The sequence below is a fragment of the Aotus nancymaae genome, unplaced genomic scaffold (genome assembly GCF_030222135.1).
Source record: "Aotus nancymaae isolate 86718 unplaced genomic scaffold, 86718_ANA_hifiasm-v0.15.2.pri h1tg000007l, whole genome shotgun sequence".
Taxonomy (NCBI): domain Eukaryota; kingdom Metazoa; phylum Chordata; class Mammalia; order Primates; family Aotidae; genus Aotus; species Aotus nancymaae.
This window is the reverse complement of record NW_026988418.1, coordinates 66,215,526-66,238,944: the sequence shown is the minus strand read 5'-3', so window position 1 is coordinate 66,238,944 and position 23,419 is coordinate 66,215,526. Positions and strand designations below refer to the sequence as shown.

The 23,419-nt window shown below is 43.2% G+C and overlaps 1 protein-coding gene across 7 annotated transcripts in view; it reads right to left on the bottom strand.

Annotated features, from left to right (window-relative positions):
- CLCC1 (chloride channel CLIC like 1) overlaps positions 1-20,279 on the bottom strand; it is a 34,536-nt gene extending 14,257 nt beyond the window's left edge. For 4 of the 7 annotated variants that reach the window (XM_012468025.3, XM_064372747.1, XM_012468027.3 and 1 more), the window contains exons 1-7: positions 20,175-20,279; positions 7,951-8,090; positions 7,460-7,561; positions 5,911-6,018; positions 2,677-2,898; positions 2,315-2,455; positions 1,144-1,237 (exon numbers count right to left, since the gene is read on the bottom strand). In XM_012468025.3, the coding sequence (XP_012323448.2) occupies positions 1,144-1,237; positions 2,315-2,455; positions 2,677-2,898; positions 5,911-6,018; positions 7,460-7,561; positions 7,951-8,079 (796 nt within the window). In that variant the 5' untranslated portion in view covers positions 8,080-8,090; positions 20,175-20,279. Of the gene's footprint in view, positions 1-1,143; positions 1,238-2,314; positions 2,456-2,676; positions 2,899-5,910; positions 6,019-7,459; positions 7,562-7,950; positions 8,091-20,161 lie in introns of all 7 variants that reach the window. The other 3 variants (XM_012468029.3, XM_064372748.1, XM_012468026.3) reach the window with 2 other exon arrangements.
- Positions 20,280-23,419: the final 3,140 nt, after the last annotated feature.

Genomic DNA, 23,419 nt, shown 5'->3' with positions numbered 1-23,419 from the left:
TTACCTCAATAAATCTTTAATTTAAAAAGCCAGTTCTTTATGGAGTTTACAAAATAAAGTAGAACACTGGTTCTAATTTTTCCAAGTCAGGCTTATATACATTGGGAAACTAGCCCGAGCTAGACGAGGCATTTCACTGTCCACTAAAGTCAGGAAGCAAGGCTGAATTGGTTTAGTTCCCACAACTTTTTTTTTTTTCTTTTCTGAGACGGAGTCTCACTGTGTTGCCCAGGCTGTAGTGCAATGGTGCGATCTCGGCTCACTGCAGCCTCCGCCCTCCCAGGTTCAAGCGATTCTCCTGCCTCAGCCTCCTGAGTAGCTGGGATTACAAGTGCACACCACCATGCTTGGCTAATTTTTTGTATTTTTAGTAGAGATGGGGTTTCACCGTGTTGGCCAGGCAGGTCTCGAACTCTTCACATCGTGATCCGCCCACCTCAGCCTCCCAAAGTGCTGGGATCCACAACTTTTTAAGAAACATTTATTTTGGAACCCATCTATAGAATTCTGTGTCAGTCATGGACTTGCATTTATAAAATGCCTTAGAACATTATTAAACCATCCCCATTGCTAGATATACACAACCAGAGGTAGTGAGCATTCATGAGAATGTTTATAAAATGTGAAAGAATAAAAAACTCAACACGTTTTCCTTTAGTTGAAGTATAGTAAAGCTACAACATAAAATTTCACAAGTCAATATAAGGACATCAAACTTAAAATGGCTATTAATTCACATATACATTCATTCACTTGTTTAATAAACTTCTATTGAGGACCTAGAATATACCAGACACTGTGCTAAGGACGACACGAACAAAAGTGAGCACTGGATCCTTCACAGTCTAATGATGGAAGACAGATAATATCACAGTCAACACATACACAACTTCTACTCCTTCCCTGTGACTTTACATGAACACAAAAAGCCACTGGTTTTATTTTTATTTTTTTAACTTTTTCAGGCAAGTGCTCAGTGTGAAGGTCACTGGTTTTAAACCTGAAATGCTTCTTGCATGTTCTTCTGATATTAAAGATTCAGTCATGAGAAGCCTCCTCTGTTATTTTATCATTTTCTTTGTTCTATGTTCTCTCATTCTCAGAATTTCTATTAAAATAAGGCCAAGTGCACAAACACCTTACCCCAGATACTTCCAGTCCAGTCCATCTTCTCGGCACACACATTGTTAAATGGCTCCATCTTGGCAACTTCAGCCTGATGCTGTGCAAAAGCTAGCTGACCAAAAGGGAACCAGGAGAAGCCATTACCAATGAAGGTTAGGCCTACACATCCAAAAGACCTTCACTCCAAGAGTGTCTTTACCATTCATCCAAATCAGACTCTTTTAAATTTTTTAATTAAAATAAACAATTTTTTTTTCTGAGACAGAGTCTCACTCTATCGCCCAGGCTGGTGTGCAGTGGCATGATCTCAGCTCACTGCAACCTCCACCTCCCGAGTTCAAGCGATTCTCCTGCCTCAGCCTTTCAAGTAGCTGGGATTACAGGCACCCGCTACCACGCCCAGCTAATTTTGGTATTTTTAGTAGAGATGGGGTTTACCATGTTGGCCAGGCTGGTCTCAAACTCCTGACCTAAAGTGATCTGCCCACTTCGCCCTCCCAAAGTGCTGGACTGTAAGAAAACATATTATTTTTAAAGAGTAGCTATTTTCAGCTCATGGAAAAGTACAGCCTTAATGCAACAAGTAACTATGCATAAAGTAGTACTAACTCCAACTGACTTCTCTGTAAGTAATTATAATGAAAAAGGAAAACTTGACTAAAAATATTGTTTTTAAATATTAGTTCAACCGGGTGTGGTGGCATGCACCTGCAGTCCCAGATACTCAGGAGGCTGAGGCAGGAGAAACACTTGAACCCCACAGGCAGAGGTGCAGTGACCTGAGATTTTGCCATTGCACTCCAGCCTGGGGGACTGGACAAATTAAATGACTACTTCTTATTTTTATTTTATTTTTGAGTCAGAGTCTTGCTCTGTCGCCCAGGCTCAAGTGCAGTGGCACAATTTGGCTCACTACATCCTCCACCTCCCGGGTTCAAGCAATTCTCTGCCTCAGCCTCCCCAGTAGCTGGGATTACAGGTGCCCGCCACCACGCCTGGCTAATTTTTCTATTTTAATAGAGATGGGGTTTCACCATGTTGGCCAGCCTGGTCTTGAACTCCTGACCTCGTGATCCAACCACCTTGGCCTCCCAACCCACATCCAAGGCAAGATTGCTCTCAATGGATTAGTATTCTCTTATTGTGAATAAATGTGTTAAAACTGTAAAACTCTCCACCCATGTAATACCTTATATAAATATATCCAATTCCATCCCAAACTGAACAGAAAGCTGATGATTAAAACACGCCTCAATTGAGTGTACCAACGTACATACGTCCACAGCTCGGTAGCCACTAAAACCACGATGCAGAGCAGACATAGAAGTACCTCAAAACAGAGAGAAGCAGAAATCAGCCACCAAAAACATTCAGGGCCAACTATAAAGAACTGGACTCAAAACACACAAAATCATTTCTACAATTTTGAGGCTTGTTCATCAATACAGCATGAATAATCTAGTACAGGTTCTTAACATAATTATGCTCGAGTTTGGAAAGTATTTAAAAAGGGAACTTAATCACATTGCCCTTGCCCTCATCCCAACTTACCATTAACACATTATATGGATCCACTCCAAAGGAATCTTCAAATCGCCACTTCCATGTTTCAAAATCATGAAGCTTAAAATTAATTAAAATATCACTTAGTGCATCATCCAAGGCACCTGGTTTCCAGTCTTCTCCACTGAGAAACTTCTGTATTTCTAACAAAGTTTCTCTTTTAAGGATAATCTCGGCATCATAATGCATATCGCCTTTGTTTTCACCAGGCTAAATGAAATTTACCAAAAACAAACAATAGAAAAAGAGATTTTTATTACTACTTGGTGAACCACCTTAAGACAAACACCAATTTGGAACTAAATAGTAGTTTGCAGTATTTCAAATGTATAAGACTAATAGCCTGGGCAAGGTGGCTCACACCTATAATCCTAGTGCTTTGAGAGGCCACGGTGAGGGGATAGCTTGAAGCCAGGACTTCAAGACCAGCCTGGGCAACAAAGTGAGACGCCCATCTCTACAAAAACTCTGGGTGCAGTGGTGTGGAGAACTGTCTGTGCCCCAGATTTGAGGCTACAGTTAGCTTTGAGCACCCACTGCACTGCAGCCTGGGAGACAGAGCAAGACCCTGTCTCTAAAAAAAATAATATCCACCTGTCTTCACAGGCCAACATGAAAACCAAAGATAATACACGTAAAAAATTTAAAATTCTAGCACTCTATGCAAAAAAGATACTGTAAATTTCACAAAAATACAGTTGATTCTTGCTATTTGCAGTAGTTATCTTCTATAAAGTCACCTCAAACACCGATTAGCAAGTACTGAACCATTACTCCTATAGTAAACATAGGGTTTGGTTCCTGCAAACCTCTGTCATAGCATTTTCATCATTTGATCGTTTTATGTGTGTTTCTGTACATTCCTGTTTAAGGACACCTTATTTAATATATGTATAGTTGACTCATTAACATTGAACATATGGACAACTGTTCTATACCTTATGCCTGACTGAAGCCTGAGTGAAGCCTATCAACCTTCTAGCACTTACAAACACGAGACCTCAGTTCAGCACCGTATCAGAGGGCCATTTTAAACAATGAAATCATGCTGTTTAATGAATATCTCTAAATAAATAAATTTAAAATTTAAAAATCACCACTCTCCCCTCAAAAAAGCATGACAAAATATACCAATAAATAGACCACAAAAAAAGACACTTGTTTGCAGTATGGAAATGAAACAAGAAAACAGTTTCAGTTGTCTTAATCCATCTCAGCCGGGAACGCATGCAACAGGCCACCCAAATTTTGTGCCACACTTCATAGTGTCCAAGAGTAAACACAAACACCTCGAGTATTGACTTTGGGGTTACACAGACTTAATGAGGTCAGTTCATAAATACGGAATCTGTGAAAAATGAGGATCAACTGTGCATCTTTACTTTATGATTCATGGCATGACTTTTCTCTTGCTGACAGTTTTCAGATAGCCTAAAATCTGTATTAGTTCAAGCAAGAAAAATAAGAGGGATCTCAAAGAGCAACAAAATAATGGGTTTCCATGAAATACATATTTATAACTATCTTTATTTGTGTGAGTTCAGCTTAGCAAAATCACTGTAAACAAATTCTGCATTAATTAGCCAGTCGATACAAAAAAATTCCTTTTTCTTTTACAAGAGTAAATACAAGGCCGGGTGTCATGGCTCACGCCTGTAATCCCAGCACTTTGGGAGGCCAAGGCGAGTGGATCACTTGAGGTCAGGAGTTCAAGACCAGCCTGGCCAACATGGTGAAACCCTGTCTCTACTAAAAATACAAAAAAATTAGCTAGTCATGATGGCAAGTGCCTGTAATCCCAGCTATTTGGGAGACAGGCAGGAGAATCGCTTGAACCCAGGAGGCAGAGGTTACAGTGAGCCAAGATCGTACCCCTGCACTCCAGCCTGGTGACAGACTCTGTTTCAAAAAATACAGATATAAAAAAAGTAAATATAAAATGAAAAAAAGTCACAATTATCACAAATCATCAGTAAGCATTCTTAAAAGCCATCATTGATTAATAATAACATGTTTTAAAAATCAGAAACTAAAGATTTTCAGGCATTTCCATCTTTGGTTCAATCTGTTTCCTTATCTAGGTTCTGTTCTACCCTGTACACAGTTGTAAGACTCAAATTAGAGGGTGAACATATGAGAACTCATCTGCTTCTATACTTCCAGAATAAGGTGGCATTGTCAAATTATTCATCTAACATTCCTTTCTCTTTTGGCGACTTCTTACTGTACCAGGAAGATGGGAGTATGGCCGTTTCGCCAGCCTGCACTATGCTGATGTAAGGGCCTTTCATTTTGGGGGATCTGCCTGTGACCACTTCTGGCAGGTGGGGCTCGTAGCCACATCAAGACCAAAGGCTGGTCTCTAACTCTCTAAATCAATTTTGGTGCCATACACGATAGGAAAAAAAAAATCTATGAGCTTTCTAAATGTTGTAAGTTATTATACGTTTTCTTGATGTTTTTACTTCCCAAAGTGAAAACAGTGACTTTTTAAAAATGGACATTTTGGCTGGTGGCTCACACCTGTAATCTCAGCACTTTGGGAGGCCAAGGCAGGCAGATCACCTGAGGTCAGGAGTTCAAGACCAGCCTGGCCAACTGGCAAAACCCCATCTCTACTAAAAATACAAAAATTAGCCAGGCGTGATGGCAGGTGCCTGTAGTCCCAGCTACTCAGGAGGCTGAGTCAGGGAGAACTGCTTGAACCTGGGAGGCAGAGGTTGCAGTGAGCCAAGACTGCACCACAGCACTCCAGCCTGGGCAACAGAGCAAGACTCCGTCTCCAGAAAAAAAGAAATTTTAACAATTATGTGAACAGTATGTTTACAAAGTAGCACTCACCACAATAAACAAGGATAAAAACTACATAAAACACATTTTTCTTTTCCTCAGCATATACTGAGAGAAAACAAGGACTAGGGTCAGGAGAGAATTATCACCCCATCTCCCCAACTCCATTAACTGGTAGAGCAGTGCACAGTTGAGTAAGTAAATCCATACAAACTAGAGGAGAAAGAGCACTCTGCACTGCTCATCTTCTACCAGACCACTGCAAAGCAGTACAGTGGTACCTTTAATCCTTTATGAATAGCTTCTGGTTAAAAAGTCAGTCAGGGGTCTCTGTTAAAAAGCATCATGATGCTTTCACTTCTTTATACTATTTCAAATTAATCAATAAAAATATCCACTATACTGATTAGTATAACACCATCAAATACTCACAAGTCCAAGCTTCCCAGCTTCAATTAAAATCTTATTTAAGTACCTCCTAAAAACAGGATTGCTTTGACTTTCATAGTCTTCCCTCTTTTTCTTTTCACACTCATCAATCTGTAATCATAAAATCAATTCAACATTAGTTACAGTCAGAGTGTAATGTAAGGGTTAAGCTTCTAGCCTAGTGCTGCCATTGAAATCAAGGTAAAGAGCTAGTTGTTTTTATCAAGCTTGCATTTATCAGCTGTAATACATCACAGTGCAGACCTGGCCTGCTTCCCCGTGTTCTCTTTGCAAAGGGCAAGTAGGCAACAAATAAGGAGCACAGAGAAGGACACAGAAGGACGCAGCAGTTTCCTCTGCTTTCAGGCAAGGTTTGTAAAACCATTTTATTTCCAAACCTTAAAGAAACAACTTGGGAAAAGAAAAGAATTTGAGACTCTATTTTACCAAACATGTTTCTTGCAAGGTTTACACAAGTCACAAACAATGGAATAAAAAATTTCTGTAAAAAGGCATTTCTGCACTTTTGCGTGCAACCACACTAGCTCACTATACAATAATACACAAAGTGAAGCAATTTTTTTTTATATTTTTTTTTCTTGTGGCTTCCTCAAATCATGAGAGTAAAGCAAATTTTATCCAAGCACATCTTCCTGCGCACTCAGTTGAGACTATTAACATTTAATAAGAATCACAAGAAGGTGTGTATAGATCTTATTGGGCTATATCTGGATCTCAATGAACAAATTCTCCCACTCTCTCAAGCTGGGACTTATTCACACTAGTTCTTCCCTATCCCTTATCCCCGCTACTTCCCTAAGCCATCAACATTTACCTATTCTACCTTTGATAAGTTTAAGGCCTGCTCTTATCTTCAACCCGACACTGCCTCATTTCAAACCTTCAGCATTGCTGGACCTCTGCAGCCTCCACTGATCACACAGACACCCGCCTTCTCCATTCCAGGCCCCACCACACAGCTACCAGTTCACCCTGCCTACGCAGCCAACTGAAGGCGGCTCCCACAGCAAATAACTACATTCACATCTCTGGACTTATTTATTTTTGCATAAACTCTACTTCAGCTACATTTTTTTAAGAGGATTGGATAAATGAAGGAATGAATAGCGATCACACACTAAATTGTAATAATCCTTTGTAAGAGTAACTCTTTGCTTATAACCTGGTAATAGACACATTTCTTCATTTGCTACATTTGTTGAGAGTTTACAATGCCTCCGAGCTGTGACAGGTGATAGAGAATTAAGATGAATGAAATGTACTCCTTGCACCAAGAAGTTTGCAGTCTGGTAAAGAAGTACAACACAGAGAGGTCAATGTTATTACACGGAAATACAAGGCACTATTAGGAAAACCAAGGCTAGAATAACTAATGGGAAACCAAGGTTAGAGTATCCAAAGAAAAATTTGACATATAAAAATCATATGGTACATGAAAACACTGCAAACACAAATATATCAGCAGAGACAAGAAAACAGAGCAATTTAACATAATATAAAAATATGAAATTTATGAATGAAAAAAACTAACCTTGTAAGTTAAAGAATCAAGTTTGTGATAACATTTCGATATTTCATCAGCATACGCCAAGTCAGGACTGACATCCTTTTCCCCTGAAGTACCATATTCTGCCTAAAACAAAGTAGAGACATTTTATTTCTTTATAGTTTAGTTACAAAAATAACCTTTGGTTAACGAAGACTAAGATTCTGACTTCATCATTTCATGACTCTGAATGTTAGATTCTTAAATTGTACTGAACCACAAAAAAGAAGTTTCAAATGTACATCCTAAAAACTAAAATCAAATTATTTTGCTACTTCAAGGGCTTTATATTCAAAATCAGTAGCGGGTAGGTTTGAAATAATTTCAGATTAACAGTGTCAGGAAAATATTCTGCATAATTGCTAATCATGGACACATGACCCTCATAGCTCTGTGCAAAACAACAGAGCTAGATTATTTCCATCACGGGACTAATAAGGTCTTACATACACATGCACACATTTCTTTTTTAATACCTGAGATTTTCTCATTGTTCCTGAAGCAGCGTCATAGTTAAGCATGTCTGTGGGGTCAATCCAGTCATCATCCTGAGCATAACCAGCTACCAGCAGTAGACATTCACAAAGGAGCAAAGACCACAGCATCCTGTATAAGGCTAAAATAATTTTTAATATATATTATGAAATAGAATTATTTTTAAAATAAAATGGGTTTTGGGTTTTTAAATTTTTTTTAGAGACAGGGTGTTGCTTTGTTGCCCAGACTGGAGTGCAGTGATACAATCGTAGCTTACTGCATCCTCCAACTCCTGAGCTCAAGGGATCCTCCTGGCTAGTTGGGACCACAGGCATGTGCCGCCACACCTGGCTAATTTTTTTTTTAATTTTTAGTAGAGACAGGGTCTCACTACGTTATCCAGGCTGGTCTTAAACTCCTGACGGCCATCCTCCCACCCTGGCCTCCCAAAGTCCTAGGACTGCACCCAGCCGATTGTTTTGTAATGAAAAGTACTTTCTTGTAGAGTTAACACTTTCTGAATAGTAACTAAGGAAGAAGGTATATAAAATAAAAATAAATTGTTCATATATTTTAAAAACATGCATATATACAAAATATGCTCATTAAGATAAGAAAATAGGTATTTTTCCATACGGCCTAGCAATTCCATTCCTAGTCATATACCCAAAAGAAATGAAAATACATATCCACACAAAAACTTGTATATGAATGTTTATAGCAATATTTTTCGTAATAGCCAAAAGACAGAAACAACCCAAATTGCCATCAACAGGGCCAGGTGTGGTGGCTCACACCTGTAATCCCAGCACTTTGGGAGGCCAAGGCAGGTGGACCATTTGAGCTCAGGAGTTCAAGACCAGGCTAAGCAATGGTAAAAAATAACCAAAAAGTTAGCCAGGCAAGGTAGTGCAAGCCTGTGTTCCCAGCCCCTCGGGAGGCTGAGGTGGGTGCATCACTTGAGCCTGGAAGGCGGAGGTTGCAGTGAGCCAAAATCACACCACTGCACTCCAACCTGGGTGACAGAGTGGGATCCCCGTCACAGAAAAAACAATAACAAAAAATTTCCATCAACTGATAAATAAAATGTGGTACAGCCATGCAATGGAATATTATTTGGCCATAATAAGGGATGTAGTACTGACACCATGCGACAACATAGATGAACCTTGAAAATGTTACATTATATGAAAGAAACCAGGTATGAAAGACCACACATTATATGAGTACATATATAAGAAATGTCCAGAATAGGGAAATCTATAGACAGAAAGTAGATTAGTAGGTGGTTAAGGCTGAAGGTTTGGGAGTATAGTAGCTCTTAGAGTACAGGGTTTCCTTTTGAGGTGATGAAAAATGTTCTAAAATTGTGAAAATGGTTGCAAATACATGCAAATATACCAAAAAACACTGAATTATATGCTTTTTTTTTTTTTTTTTTTGAGACACAGTCTCCCTCTGTTGCCCAGGCTGGAGTGCAGTAGCACAATCCCAGCATACTACAGCCTCAACCTCCCAGACTCAAGTGATCTGTCCACCTCAGCCTCCTGAGTAGCTGGGACTACAGGCTTGCACCACCACACCTGGCTAATTTTTTTTAATTAATTAACTTTTTTGTAAAGATAAGGTCTCACTACATTGCCCAGGGTGGTATCAAACTCCTGGGCTCAAGCTATCCTCCCATCTCGGCCTCCCAAAGTGCTGGGATTACAGGCATGAGCCACCGCACCTGGTGGAACTGGACACTTTAAATGGGTAGATTATATAGCATGTGATTTATAGCTCGATAAAGTTAATTTAAAAACAGGCATTTTGCCGGGCGCGGTGGCTCACGCCTGTAATCCCAGCACTTTGGGAGGCCGAGGCGGGTGGATCACGAGGTCAAGAGATCGAGGCCATCCCAGTCAACATGGTGAAACCCCGTCTCTACTAAAAATACAAAAAATTAGCTGGGCATGGTGGTGCGTGCCTGTAATCCCAGCTAATCAGGAGGCTGAGGCAGGAGAATTGCCTGAACCCAGGAGGCGGAGGTTGCGGTGAGCCGAGATCGTGCCATTGCACTCCAGCCTGGGTAACAAGAGCGAAACTCCGTTTCGAAAAAAAAAAAAAAAAAAACAGGCATTTTAACAAACCTCCCATTTGTTTGTTTGTTTGGAGACGGAGTTTCACTCTGTCACCCGGGTTGGAGTGCAAAGGCAAGATCTTGGCTCACTGCAACCTCTGCCTACCGGGTTCACGCAGTCCTCCTCCCTCAGCCTCCTGAGTAGCTGGGATTACAGGCAAGCACCACCACACCTGGCTAATTTTGTATTTTTAGTAGAGACAGGGTTTCTCCATCTCTGAGGTTGAGGCTTGTCTCGAACTCCTGACCTCAGGTGATCCGACTGCCTCGGCCTCCCAAAGTGCTGGGATTACAGGCGTGAGCCACTGGCGCCCGGCCCCCTCTGTTTTATTTTAACAAATGAGAAATAAGAAAAGTGGGACACTGCCAGGCACAATGGCTCATGCCTGTAATCCCAGCACTGTGGGAGGCCGAGACAGGTGGATCACTTGAGATGAGAAGTTCGATAGCAGCCTGACCAACATGGTAACACCCTGTCTCTATTAAAAATACAAAAACTTAGCTGGGCATGATGGCATGTGCCTGTAATCCCAGCTACTCAGGAGGTTGAGGTGGGAGAATTGCTTGAACCCAGGAAGCGGAGGTTGCAGTGAGCCAGGATCATGCCACTGCACTCTAGCCTGGGCAACAGAGCAAGACTCCACCTCAAAAAAACAAAACCAAGAAAAAGAAAGGTGAGAAATTACAAATCAAATGAAGTGACTAAACTTCAAAACCATTCAGAGAAAATAACCTGCCTCACCTAAGCCCCTGCATAAACAAATGATTTAAATACTTAGTAACTCCTATATGTAGCAATGTAATTAAAATTAAATTAAAAATTCAGTTCCTCATTCCCACTAGCTACATTTCAAGCACTCAATAGCCATATATGGGTAGTGACTACCATATTGGACAGGGTGGATTCAGAACATTTGAACATTTTTATCATCAAAGAAAGTTCTGTTGGGCAGCCTATCTTATACCTACTACATATAAAAATCAGGCAAGGGAACCCCAAGATGACAAAGCCCTGGGCCCTGTCCATAAACAGCTGACAGTCTAATTGTACAATAAAAGTAAATCTAGGTGTAAATTAAATACTCCTGTTCCCGCATGCCCTGTATATTCTTCTAGCATTGGAGGCAATGAAATTAGTCATTTATCAGTTTGCCTCCTCCATTAGCACAATAGCTCTAAACCTTGTCTCCAAATTAGAATCACCCGAGGAGCTTCTAAAACTCATAATGCTTTGGCCATAAATCACAATCTCTGGGATCAGGACCCAGGCACTGGGATTTTTTAAGCTCCCCAAGTGATCCTAGTGTATAGCCAAGATAGAAAATCACTGGAGAAAACCACTGTAATGTGAACTTCTCTAGGGAAAGGTAATAGCTTAGCTAAATCTGAAGTCACCTTCCCACTGCCTCTCCATCTTACCCCTCCATCTCCCCAACCTCAATACACAGCCTGTGGCTGGCATGTGAAAGACATTCAGTAACTGCTAAGCAGCAAACTCAAATAAAGCCATAGCAAGAACTCAAGGATTTTAGAGGTTCGAAGGATAAAGAAAGCACATGTGACCAGGAGAAACGGGAAAGATTTCAGCGAGGAATGGCACAGAAATGGGAATCTGAAGTATGGGGAACATCTTAAGTGCCCAAGATAGGGAAGGCCGAGGCAGAGGGCAAAGCGTTTGCTTCAGCAATTGCGATTGCAAGGATGGATGCAGTGGGATGCAGTGGGAGATAGAGGCGGGTGGGTGGTGATGACGCTGCTGAGGAAAAAGCTTATGACTAACTTTACCAGCTCTAACTCTCACGAGGGATGGGAGCCAAGGCCGGGAGCAGTGGCTCATACCTGCAATCCCAGCACTTTGAGAGGCTGAGGTGGGCAGATCACTTGAGGTCAGGAGTTTGAGACCAGCTTGGCCAACATGGTGAAACCCCATCTCTGCTAAAAATACAAAAATTAGCCGGGTGTGGTGGCACGAACCTGTAATCCCAGTTACTTGGGAGGCTGAGGCAGGAGAATTGCTTGAACCATGCAGGGATGGAGGGGATTGCAGTGAGCTGAGATCGTGCCACTTCACTCCAGCTTGGGTGAACCAGTAAAACTTGGTCTCAAAAAAAAAAAAAAAAAACCTAGCACCAAGTGCATAGGAGAAGGAAAACCTGGATTCAGAATCCAACAAAGAGGCTGAAACAGAAAAAGGATGTAGTACTCGGCCTGGAAGAGTGGTGGCAACAAAACCAGAAAGAACACATGTGGCACACTCTGAAGATCAATTCTACAGACCTCGGTCTACCAGCAACAAAAATGGTGATGTTGACTTTCAAAAGAAATTCAGAATGAGAATACAGTGTGGAAGGAGTTCAGCATTCATTTGTGCAACATTTACCAAATACCTACTGTATACTGGACACTGTCTTAAGTGAGCAATATCAGGAAACTACACAGACAAGGTCTTCTTCAAGAAGCTTACATTCTAGGGAGGAAGGGCAGTAAGTTGGCAAAAAAGAAAAACATAACTTGATACAGTAATAAATCCTAAGAAGATAAAGCAAGACAGTGGTACATATGGATTAGGCGATGCTGGATATTTCAAGGCACGCCCCTAAGATCTAAGACGGCCACAAATGCTTTGTCATTCTCCCCAGGGAAAGATGAAGTGTATTTCCCCCTCTCCTGAATCTGGGCTGGCCCTGTGACTACTGAACCAAAATCCTTTGGTGGAAGTGGGGCTGTGATGGTTCTGGGTCTAGCCTTCAAGAGGGTTGCCTGCTTCTACTTTGCTTTGGAACATGTGATGGTTAATTTTAAGTGTCAACTTGACTGGACTAAGGAATACCTAGAGAACTGTAAAGCATTCCTTTTGATGTGTCTGAGGGGGTTTCCAGGGAAGGCTGGTTTGTGAGTCAGCTGAATGAGTGTGGAAGATCCACACTCTGTAGGGGTGAGCACCGTTCAGTCAACTGGGGACCCTAATACAACAAAAAGGAGAAAAGGCAATTTCTTTTCTCTCCTGGAGCAGGGACTCTCTTCTTCTCCTGTCACTAGACATCAGAAATCCAGGCTCTCCACTCTTTCGGCTCCAAGACTTACACCAGCAGCCCCTACATTCAGCCTCAGGTCTTCAGCCTCAGACTGAAAATTACACCATCAGCTTCCCTGATTCTAAGGCTTTCACACCTGGACTGAGCCAGGCTACTGGCATTCCAGGGTCTCCAGCTTATAGACAGCCTATCTTGGTACTTCTTGGCCCCCATAATCATGTGAGCTAATTCCCCTAGTAAATCCCCTCTCATCCATCCATCCTCCCACCCTCAATGGTTCTGTCTCTCTGGAGAACCCTAAGACAGAACATATGTTCATGGGACAAGACCCTCTTGGAACCCAGCTGCCACCCAGTAAGAAGGCCAAGTCACGCGGAGAGGCTGGATGCAGGGCCACACTGAGCTCCCAGCCTACAGCCAATATCAATGGCCAGCCATGTGGGTGAGCCATCTTGATGGTTCCAGTCCAATCTCTGGTGACTGACTTGGTGATGCAGTCAACATCATGTAGAATAACAGAACTATCCAGCTGAGCCCAATCACATCCCATAAAACCACAAAATCACCAGACATAATAAGTGTTGTTTAAAGCCATTACACTCTAGAGTGGTTTGTTACACAGCAAATAGATAACTACAAGAACATGTAAGCAGAAAAATAAGGTAATTTTCAGAAGATTTACAGAAAAACATCCATAGAGGCCCTGAGTGGGGAAGAAGTTGAAGCAGTCAAGGAACAGAAAGGAGGCTGCAACAGGTGGGTCTTGGGAACGAGCCTGGAGGAGGGGAGGTGGGAGATGGGAAGGGAGGAAGTGGTAGACCACAGTAGAGTATGCTTTTGCCGGGCACAGTGGCTCACACCTGTAATCCCAGCACTCCGGGAGGCTGAAGCAGGCAGATCACCTGAGGTCGGGAATTCGAGACCAGCCCAACCAACATGGAGAAACCCAGTCTCTACTAAAAATAAAAAATTAGCTGGGCGTGGTGGTGCATGCCTATAATCCCAGCTACTTGGGAGGATGAGGCAGGAGAATTGCTTGAACCCGGGAGGCGGAGGTTATGGTGAGCCAAGATTGTGCCATTGCACTCCAGCATGGAAACTCCATCTCAAAAAAAAAAAAGGCCAGGCACGGTGGCTCACGCTTGTAATTCCAGCACTTTGGGAGGCTTAGGCAGGCGGATCACCTGAGGCCAGGAGCTCGAGACCAGTCTGACCAAAATGGTGAAACCACATCTCTAATAAAAAACTTAAAAAAAAAAAAGAGGGTGGCTTTTACTCTATGTGTAATAGAAAGCTACTTGAGGCTTTTAAACAGGAGCATGACAGAATCTAGTTTACATTCTAAAAGAAGTTACTGTGGCTGCTATGTAGAGATTAGAATGGAATAATAAATCAGGAGGTTAGGAGGATCTGCAGTTGTCCAGTTGAGAGATGAAGGTGACATGAGCTAAGATAGCAGCAAAGGTGATGACAAATGGTCAGATTTTTCAAATCTGTAGGTAGACCCTACTACATTTGGCAAAGTGACCAGCTAATAGGTCACTAGGTACATTTCTTCTTCCTTCTGGACAAATGACGACTGTACGTCTCAGCCTCTCTGTTAAGAATGGCCATGTGACAGTAAAGTTCTAGCCAATGCAGCGCATGGAAGGGATATGCACCACATCCATGAAAACCTCCCAGCTGCCCTCTTCCAACCAGGGAAGGCCCAGGACACTGAGTCCTGGAGGATGGCAGCCAAACTATGCAGGCAGCTGCACCCCTAAATGACCACCTAGAAGGCCACCCACTAAGTGGGAATACAGCTTTTCACTTTCATGTGAGCAAAAATTAATTCCCTTTATGACAAATCCTGAGATATAGAGGTTTATTTCTTGTAACATCTCTTGCTATTCTAATACAGAAATAATACACTGTAGAAATTGCTGAAAATTTGGATATAGGTAAAGACAAGTGAAGATTTGGGACGATGTCTAGGTTTGTGGCCAGGGTAACTGGGAGAAGGGAAAAGACTGAGGAAGACAGCAAGTTCTGAAAGATCAAGAGTTTTGTTTGGATATAACAAATTTGAGGTGTCCACTGATGTCCAAGTGGAGACTGCAAATATGCAGGATGAAGCTAAGGAGAGCAGTGGGACTGCATTTGAGAGTCATCAGGATGTAGATGGGGTTTAAAGGAGATGGACTGGGTACGATCACCGTAAGATCTGTTAGAGGACAAAAGACTGAGTCCAGGGCAACCCAATATTTGGGGATCAGAAAGAAGAGGAGAAACAGGCAAGAGATACTTCTGGTGAGTGCTATGAGGCAGGAAGAAAATCAGAAGAGGCTGGAATTCCAGAAGCTGAGTGAAGAGAGAACAGACAGCTATGTTGAATGCTGCTAAGAGGTGAGGCAATCAGAGGGCAGCAAACTGACCCCTGGATTTGGTACAGCAGCTTTAACAGAGAAAGCCTAGCAGGAACAGTTAAAGGAATCATTCAGGTGGAGGTTTTGGAGCAAGGTGACACGGCAACTCTATGGTGGCACCTCCATCTATCATTTTGCTTTCCGAGGCTTCGGTTACCCATAGTCAACTGCAATCTGAAAATATTAAATGGAAAATTCCAGAAGTAAACAGTTCCTAAGTTTTCAATTATGTGCAGCTCTGGGTACTGTGAGGAACTCTCTTGCTGTCCTGTTCCATCTCACCTGGGATACCTCCACACTGCACTGTAGGTATCACACTCCAGTCACTTAGTACCCATCTGGGTTAGCAGATCAACTACTCTGGTATCTCAGTGTGTGTGTTCAAGGAATCTTTATTTTACTTAATAATGGCACTACAGCACAGGCCAGCCAATGCTGGCAATTCAGATATGACAAAGAGAAGCCATAAATTGCTTTATTTAAGTGAAAAAGTGAAAGTTCTCAACTTAATAAAGAAAAGGGCTGGGAGCAGTGGCTCATGCCTGTAATTCCAAAACTCTGGAGGCCAAGGCAGGTGGATCACTTGAGGTCAGGAGTTTGAGACCAGCCTGGCCACCTTGGCAAAACCCTGTCTCTACTAAAAATACAAAAATTGGCCAGGCACAGTGGTTCATGCCTGTAATTCCAGCACTTTGGGAGGCCAAGGCAGGTGGATCACCTGAGCCCAGGAGTTTGAGACCAGCCTGACGAACATGGCAAAACCCATGTCTCTGCTAAAAATACAAACCAGGCATATTGGTGGGCGCCTGTAGTCCCGGCTACTTGGGAGGCTGAGGCAGGAGAATCTCTTGAACCCAGGAGGTGGAGGTGCAGTGAGCTGAGATTACACCACTGCATTCCAGCCAGGGCAACAGAGCAAGACTCCATCTCAAAAAAAATAAACAAGTAGGCCGGATGTGGTGGCTCATGCCTGTAATCCCAGCACTTTGAGAGGCCGAGGAGGGTGGATCACCTGAGGTCGGGAGTTTGAGACTAGCCTAACCAACATGAAGAAACCCTGTTTCTGCTAAAAACAGAACTAGCCAGGCATGGTGGTGCATGCCTGTAATCCCAGCTACTGGGGAGGCTGAGGCAGGAGACACTTGAACCCGGGAGGTGGATGATGCAGTGAGCTGAGGTTGTGGTGAGCAGAAATTGTGGTGAGCCCAGATCATGCCACTGCACTCCAGCCTGGGCAACAAGAGCGAAACTCCATGTCAATAAATAAATAAATAAATATACAAAAATTAGCCAGGTGTGGTGGCACACACTTGTAATCCCAAGCTACTCAAGAAACTAAGGCAAGAAAATCGATTGAACCTGGGAGACAAGAGGTTGCAGTGAGCTGAGATCACACCACTGTTCTTCCAGCCTGGATAAGAGTGAGAATCCGTCTCAAAGGAAAACAAAAGGCTAGGCACAGTGGTTCACACCTGCAATCCCAGCACTTTGGGAGGCTGAGGCAGGTGGATCACCTGAGGTCAGGCGTTTGAGACCAGCCTGGCCACCTTGGCAAAACCCCGTCTCTACTAAAAATACAAAAACTAACCAGGCGTGATGGTGGGCACCTGTAATCCCAGCTACTCAGGAGGCTGAGGCAGGAGAATCACTTGAACCCAGGAGGTGAAGGTTGCAGTGAGCCGAGATCACACCATTGCACTCCAGCCTCAGTGACGAGTAAAACTGTATCAAAAAAAAAAAATTAAAGAAAAAAGAAATAAAATTCACATGATGAGGTTGCTAAGATCTATGGTTGCAAGAACAAATCTCGTATCCATGAAATTGTACAGAAGGAGAAAGAAATTCATGCTAGCTTTGCTGTCGCAGCTCAAAGTGAAAAAATTCCAGGCACAGTACATACTTTTATTATTGTGTATTGTTACAATTTTTCTATTTTATTAGTTATTGCTGTTAATCTCTTATTGTGCCTAACTCATAAATTAAACTTTAGCAGAGGTATGGATATATAGGAAATAACATAGTATATACATAAGGTTCAGTACTATCTGAAGTTTCAGGCATCTACTGGGGGTCTTGGAATGTATCCCCCAAGGGTAAAGTGGGGAGTCTGTACTCCAGTGCACTTCACCGACTCCTACTTCTGGCCAAGATGGATTAACAGGGACCAGATTTACCCTCCTGCCTGAACAACCAAAACTCTGCACAAAATATACAGAACAAAAGTTTCTGGCCGGTGTGGTGACTCACTCCTGTAATCCCAGCATTTTGGGAAGCCGAGGCGGGAAGATCACTTCAGCCCAGGATTTTGACACCAGCCTCGGCAACACAGGGAGATTGCATCTCTACAAAACTTTAAAAAAAAATTTTTAGCTAGGTGTAGTGGCGCACATCTATAGTCCCAGCTACTTGGAGAGGCTGAGATGGGAGGATCACTTGAGCCAGGAAGGTTGAAGCTACAGCGAGCCATGATCCCGCCACTGCTCTCCAGCACGGGTGATAGAGCAAGACCCTGCCTCAATAACAACAACAACAATAAAAAAGACCCAGAACACTAAAACCGCTGTTATGCTCTGGAGATACTTAGAAATACTGAATAACTGTATACTTTATGGGAAAAAATTAGAGTTCGGCTAAGGAAGAAAGCCATGGAAGAAGCAAATACAAGAGAGAAGAGGAAGGTTAATAAGGGCAATAGAGGGCAAGCCAAAAAATGCAATGGGCAAAAACCAAGGAGGGGCTTAACTTCAACAAAGAGGTATCAAGCATATTCAGTACTTCAGAGAAGTGGAAAGGAATAAAGTCTGAAAAAAAGCCATTGGATTGATTAATTAGTTGGCCATTTATGACCTTTCAGAGAATGACAGTGAGAGACCTAATTCTCTAAGTGGTTAAGAAGCAGGTGACAAAGGGAGTGTGTAAACTGGAGAGAGGCTCCAAGATGGAAGTGGATGAAATCAAGGTTACAGGAAGGGTTCTTCACAGGCAGCGAGGTTATACACTCCATAAACAGAAATGAAGACAAAATTTCTAAAGTAAAAAGAGAAGCTGACAGAGTTCATATTATAATATGATATCAAGCGCAGAAAAATTACTAAGAGGAATTTGCATTTCTTACACTGTATGTGAGGAGGCTGAGATGGGGAAATGGAGATTTGGAGGGGATAAAAGTACTACAGGAGGCATTATACAGAGAGGAGAATGAAAGCCTGTCAAGCAGTTGAGGTTTTTTTTCTTTTTTATAGAGACAGGATCTTGCTATGTTGCCCAGGCTGGTCTTGAAGGACAACCCGCCACCACCAAAGTGCTGGGATTACAGATGAGCCACTGTGTCAACCAGGTAGCTGAGTTTTGACTGTGACATCCACAAACTGTTACTTTTTCCACTAATGACCAGCAGATCCATAGATTTATCCAGGAATAGAGATTAGCATTACAAATGATGGAAGACCAGAGGGTACGACAGAATAAAAGAATCAGCTAGAAATTCAAGCCCTCCTGCCAGATCCCCATGGTCACTGAATGAAGACTGAACTCCTTGAGAAACCCTAGAACAGATCTCACACTTCCTCCAAACAAAGCTGCATCTAAACCTGCTGGAGAGCTTGTTAAAACAAAACAGATTCAGTAAATCTGAGGTAGGTCTGAAATTACCCACTTCTAACAAGCTCCTGGTGATGCTGCAAACTACACTCTGAGTAGTAGCAAAGTGTTAATCAAAAGTAACCATCCTATGCTGGTTTAGTTTAACGGTGGCGCCTATGTCATTCTAGCACTTGTCAGTGGGTACTACTCTCTCTCCCGCAGTCCCTACTATTTTTACCATTTTTCTCCTGTCTCAGGCTTCGGTACTAATAATTTTTAAATTATATATAATAGCAGCTAAAGGCCAGGCGCGGTGTTTCATGCCTGTAATCCCAGCACTTTGGGAGGGCGAGGCAGGCTGATCACCTGAGATCGGGAGTTCAAGACCAGCCTGATTAACATGGAGAAACCCCGTCTCTACTAAAAATACAAAAATTAGCTGGGTGTGGTGACGCGCGCCTGTAGTCCAGCTACTCGGGAGACTGAGGCAGGAGAATTGCTTGAGCCCGGGAGGCGGAGGTTGCAGTGAGCCGACATCACGCCACTGCACTCCAGCCTGGGTGACACAGCAAGACTCTGTCTCAAAAAAAAAAAAAAAAAAAAAAAATTATATATATCAATCAGAGTTGGAGGTTGCTTTGTGTCCGGTTTTTTTGTTGTTAACTGTGTTAATTCACAGACTTGAAGTTTCAGAAAATTAACTACAACTAAATCCGAGCTATTCGGCTGACAGCATTTATTTAAATTATGCTTAAAGTTTTCAGAGATGACCAAAGCCAACAGAATTCAACGTTCGCCCGGGTCTCGCTTTGCACTCGCTGTGCCTTCTCCGTAGGCCGCTCTCTGGACCGAGCACCTCCCCGGAATCCGCGGAGCCACAACGGACAGGCAGCCGCCGGCGCTGGAGCCGGGGGAGGAGCCCGGCGCGCCCACAGGCCGGAGCGGCCGGAGCGCGGTCTCCGCCCGGAGTCACGCTTGCGGCCTCCCTGGCGTCGGCACCGCTAGTACGCGAAAACCGCAGGGGCGAAACGCCCCGCCCCACCCGCCGCACAACACACTCAACTGCACGGACTCACGTCCGGGATCCCCTGCCTGCCTCTCGAGGAAGACACCTGCCCAGGCCGGCCGCAGAACACGTCGCACAGCCCGCCGTCGCCCAGCGTTTCAGCGCGCGCTGGCCCTCCTCTACTTCCTTATCGACTTGCTCGGCCGGCGACTGCGTGTCTCTCCCGTGCGCGCCGCTGATTGGTCCCGTTGCGGGGCGGGGTTAGTGGCAGGGCCGGCCTCTGCGCGAATGTTATTTAGGTCACGGATTTTCTTTTACTTTGCATCTGCGGAATTCCTTCTGCAAACGAAGTCACTCCTGGCACCCAAATGTGTACAACGGATAGGAAACATATTTTCTTACTATTAATATATTTGTTAAGTTTGAATGTGTAACATTCACCATGATAAGGAAACATGATTTTTTTTTTGGAGGCAGAGTCTGTGTCGCCCAGGCTGGTGTGCAGTGGTGTGATCTTGGCTCACTGCAACCTCTGCCTCCCGGGTTCAAGCAATCCTGCTGGCTCAGCCTCCCAAGTAGCTGGGACTACAGGCGCGCGCCACCACACCAAGCTTATTTGTGTTTTGTAAAGAGACGGGGTTTCACCATGTTGGCCAGGCTGATCTCAAACTCCTGACCTCCGGTGATCCGCCCGCCTCAGCCTCCCAAAGAGTTGGGATTACAGGCGTGAACCAGCGGGCCTGGCCACAACCATAATTTTTTAAACCAGGGATCACAAATGACAATTGTAGTTCTACTTAGGGCGGGACGAGGGAAAGGTCTGCACACTGCAGGGCAGTTGGAAATAGTAAGTTTAGTTTTTGTCTTTAACTGACCTTGCAATCTTGAGAAACTGTAAAGATGGTAAAATTTACAATCTTAACAATTTTTAAGAGTACAGTTCAGTGGCATTAAATAGATTCACATTGTTCCACAAGCATCACCACCATCCATCGCCAGCACTCGTCTTGCAAAACCGAAACTCTGTACCCAGTAAATGGTAACTCCTCATTCTTCCCCTCCCTCCTTCGCACCAACTGCCATTCTTTCTGTCTGTATGAATTTGACTACTCTAGGTATTTCGTACAAGGAATCGTACAGCATTTGTCTCTTTGTGACTGATTTCACTTAGCATACTGTCCTCAAGGTTCATCCATGGTACTGTGTCAGAATTTCTTTTAAGGCTGCATAATATTCCATTTTATATATATACCAGTTTATCCAGTCATCTGTTAATGGATAACAGGTTGTTTCCACTTTAGTCTACTGTGAAATACTACTATAAACATGGATATACTATAAACATGGATATACAAATATCTGTTTTTTAACCCTTTTGGGTATATACACGGATGTTCAAAGATCTGTTGCTTTCAACTCTTGAATATCTACACAGAAGTGGAATTCCTGGATTATGTAGTAATTCTATTTTTAACTTTTTGAGGAACTGCCATACTCTTTTTTCCATAGTGGCTGCACCATTTTACATTCCCACCAAGAGTGCACAAGAGTTCCAATTTCCCCACATCTCCGCTGACACCTTTTTATATTTATATAGTAACCATCTTAACAGGTGTGAGGTAACCCATTGTGGTCCTGATTTGCCTTTCCCTAATGACCAATGTTGTTGAACATCTTTTCATATGTTTATGGGCCGTGCCATTCGTATATCTTCATTGGAGAAATGTCTATTCTAGTCCTTTACCCAATTTTTTTTTAAAAGACAGGGTCTTGCTTTGTCACCCAGGCTGAAGTGCAGTGTCATGATCATGGCTCACTGCAGCCTTGAACTCCTGGCATTGCCCATTTTTTCATGGGTTTTTGTTGTGTTTTAGTTCTCTATATATTCTGGATATTAACCACATTATCAGATAAGATTTGCAAATATCTTCTTCCACTTTTTATTTTATTTTTATTTTTTTTAGAGACAGGGTCTCCCTGTGTTGCCCAGGCTGGTCTCAAGTGATCCTGCCTCAGCCTTCCAAAGTGCTGGGATTACAGGCATCAGCCACCAAGCCCGGCGCCATCTTCTCCCTCTTAGTGGGTTGCCTTTTCACTCTGTTGTGTCCTTTGGCTTCTTACTATAAACCAAAATAAAATTCTAAGCACCCCCACAACCAACTGACTAATCCCATCCTCTCAGCCAACAGCATTCTAAAGTAAACCTAAGGCCAGGTGCAGTGGCTCACGCTTGTAATCTCAGTACTTTGGGTGGCCAAGGCAAGGGAATCACTTAAGGTCAGGTGTTCAAGATCAGCCTGGCCAACATAGTGAAACCCTATCTCTACTAAAAACACAAACTTAGCCAGGTGTGGTGGTGAACATCTGTAATTCCAGCTACTTGGGAGGCTGAGGCAAGAGAGTCGCTTGAACCTGGGAGGCAGAGGTTGCAGTGAGCCAAGATCTCACTACTGCACTCCAGCCTGGACGACAGAGTGAGACTCTGTCTCAAAAATAAATAAATAAATAGGAAACCTGAAACATTAGTTCAAGGCATAATGTGCTGAGAATGGGTGGCCAGGCATGCCTCATTATACCCTCTGCCCTTTGGAATTCAGGCACAGCTGACCAGCATTAAAACAGAGACCTTGGCCAGATGCAGTGGCTCACACCTGTAATCCCAGCACTTTGGGAGGCCATGGTGGGCAGATCACCTGAAGTCAGGAGTTTGAGACCAGCCTGGCCAACATGGTGAAACCCCATTTCTACCGAAAATACAAAAATTGGCCGGACGTGGTGGTTCACGCCTGTAATCCAAGCACCATGGAGGCCAAGGCAGGTGGATCACCTGAAGTCAGGAGTTCAAGACCAGCCTGACCAACATGGTGAAATCCCATCTTTAAAAAAAAAAAAAAAAAAAAATTAACCAGACATGATGGCATGTGCCTGTAGTCCCAGCTACTCAGGAGGCTGAGGGAGAAGAATCACTTGAACCTGGGAGGTGGATGTTGCAGTAGCCAGGATCAGGCCATTGCACTCCAGCCTGGATGACAGAGCGAGACTCTGTCTCAGAAACAAAACCAAAAACAAAAAAACACAAAACCCAGACACCTTAACACTGATACACCTTGTAGCAATAAGATACCAACAATGTGACAGCAGGTCCATCCCCCCAACCCTACCTCTGAGTTGTCCCATCTTTCTGGACTAAACAATGTACATTCAACATGTATTGATTGATGTCTTATGCTCCCTAAAATGTATATAAAACCAAGCTGTAGCCCAAACACCTTGGGTACATCTTCTCGGGATCTCCTGAGGCTGTCATGGGCTGTG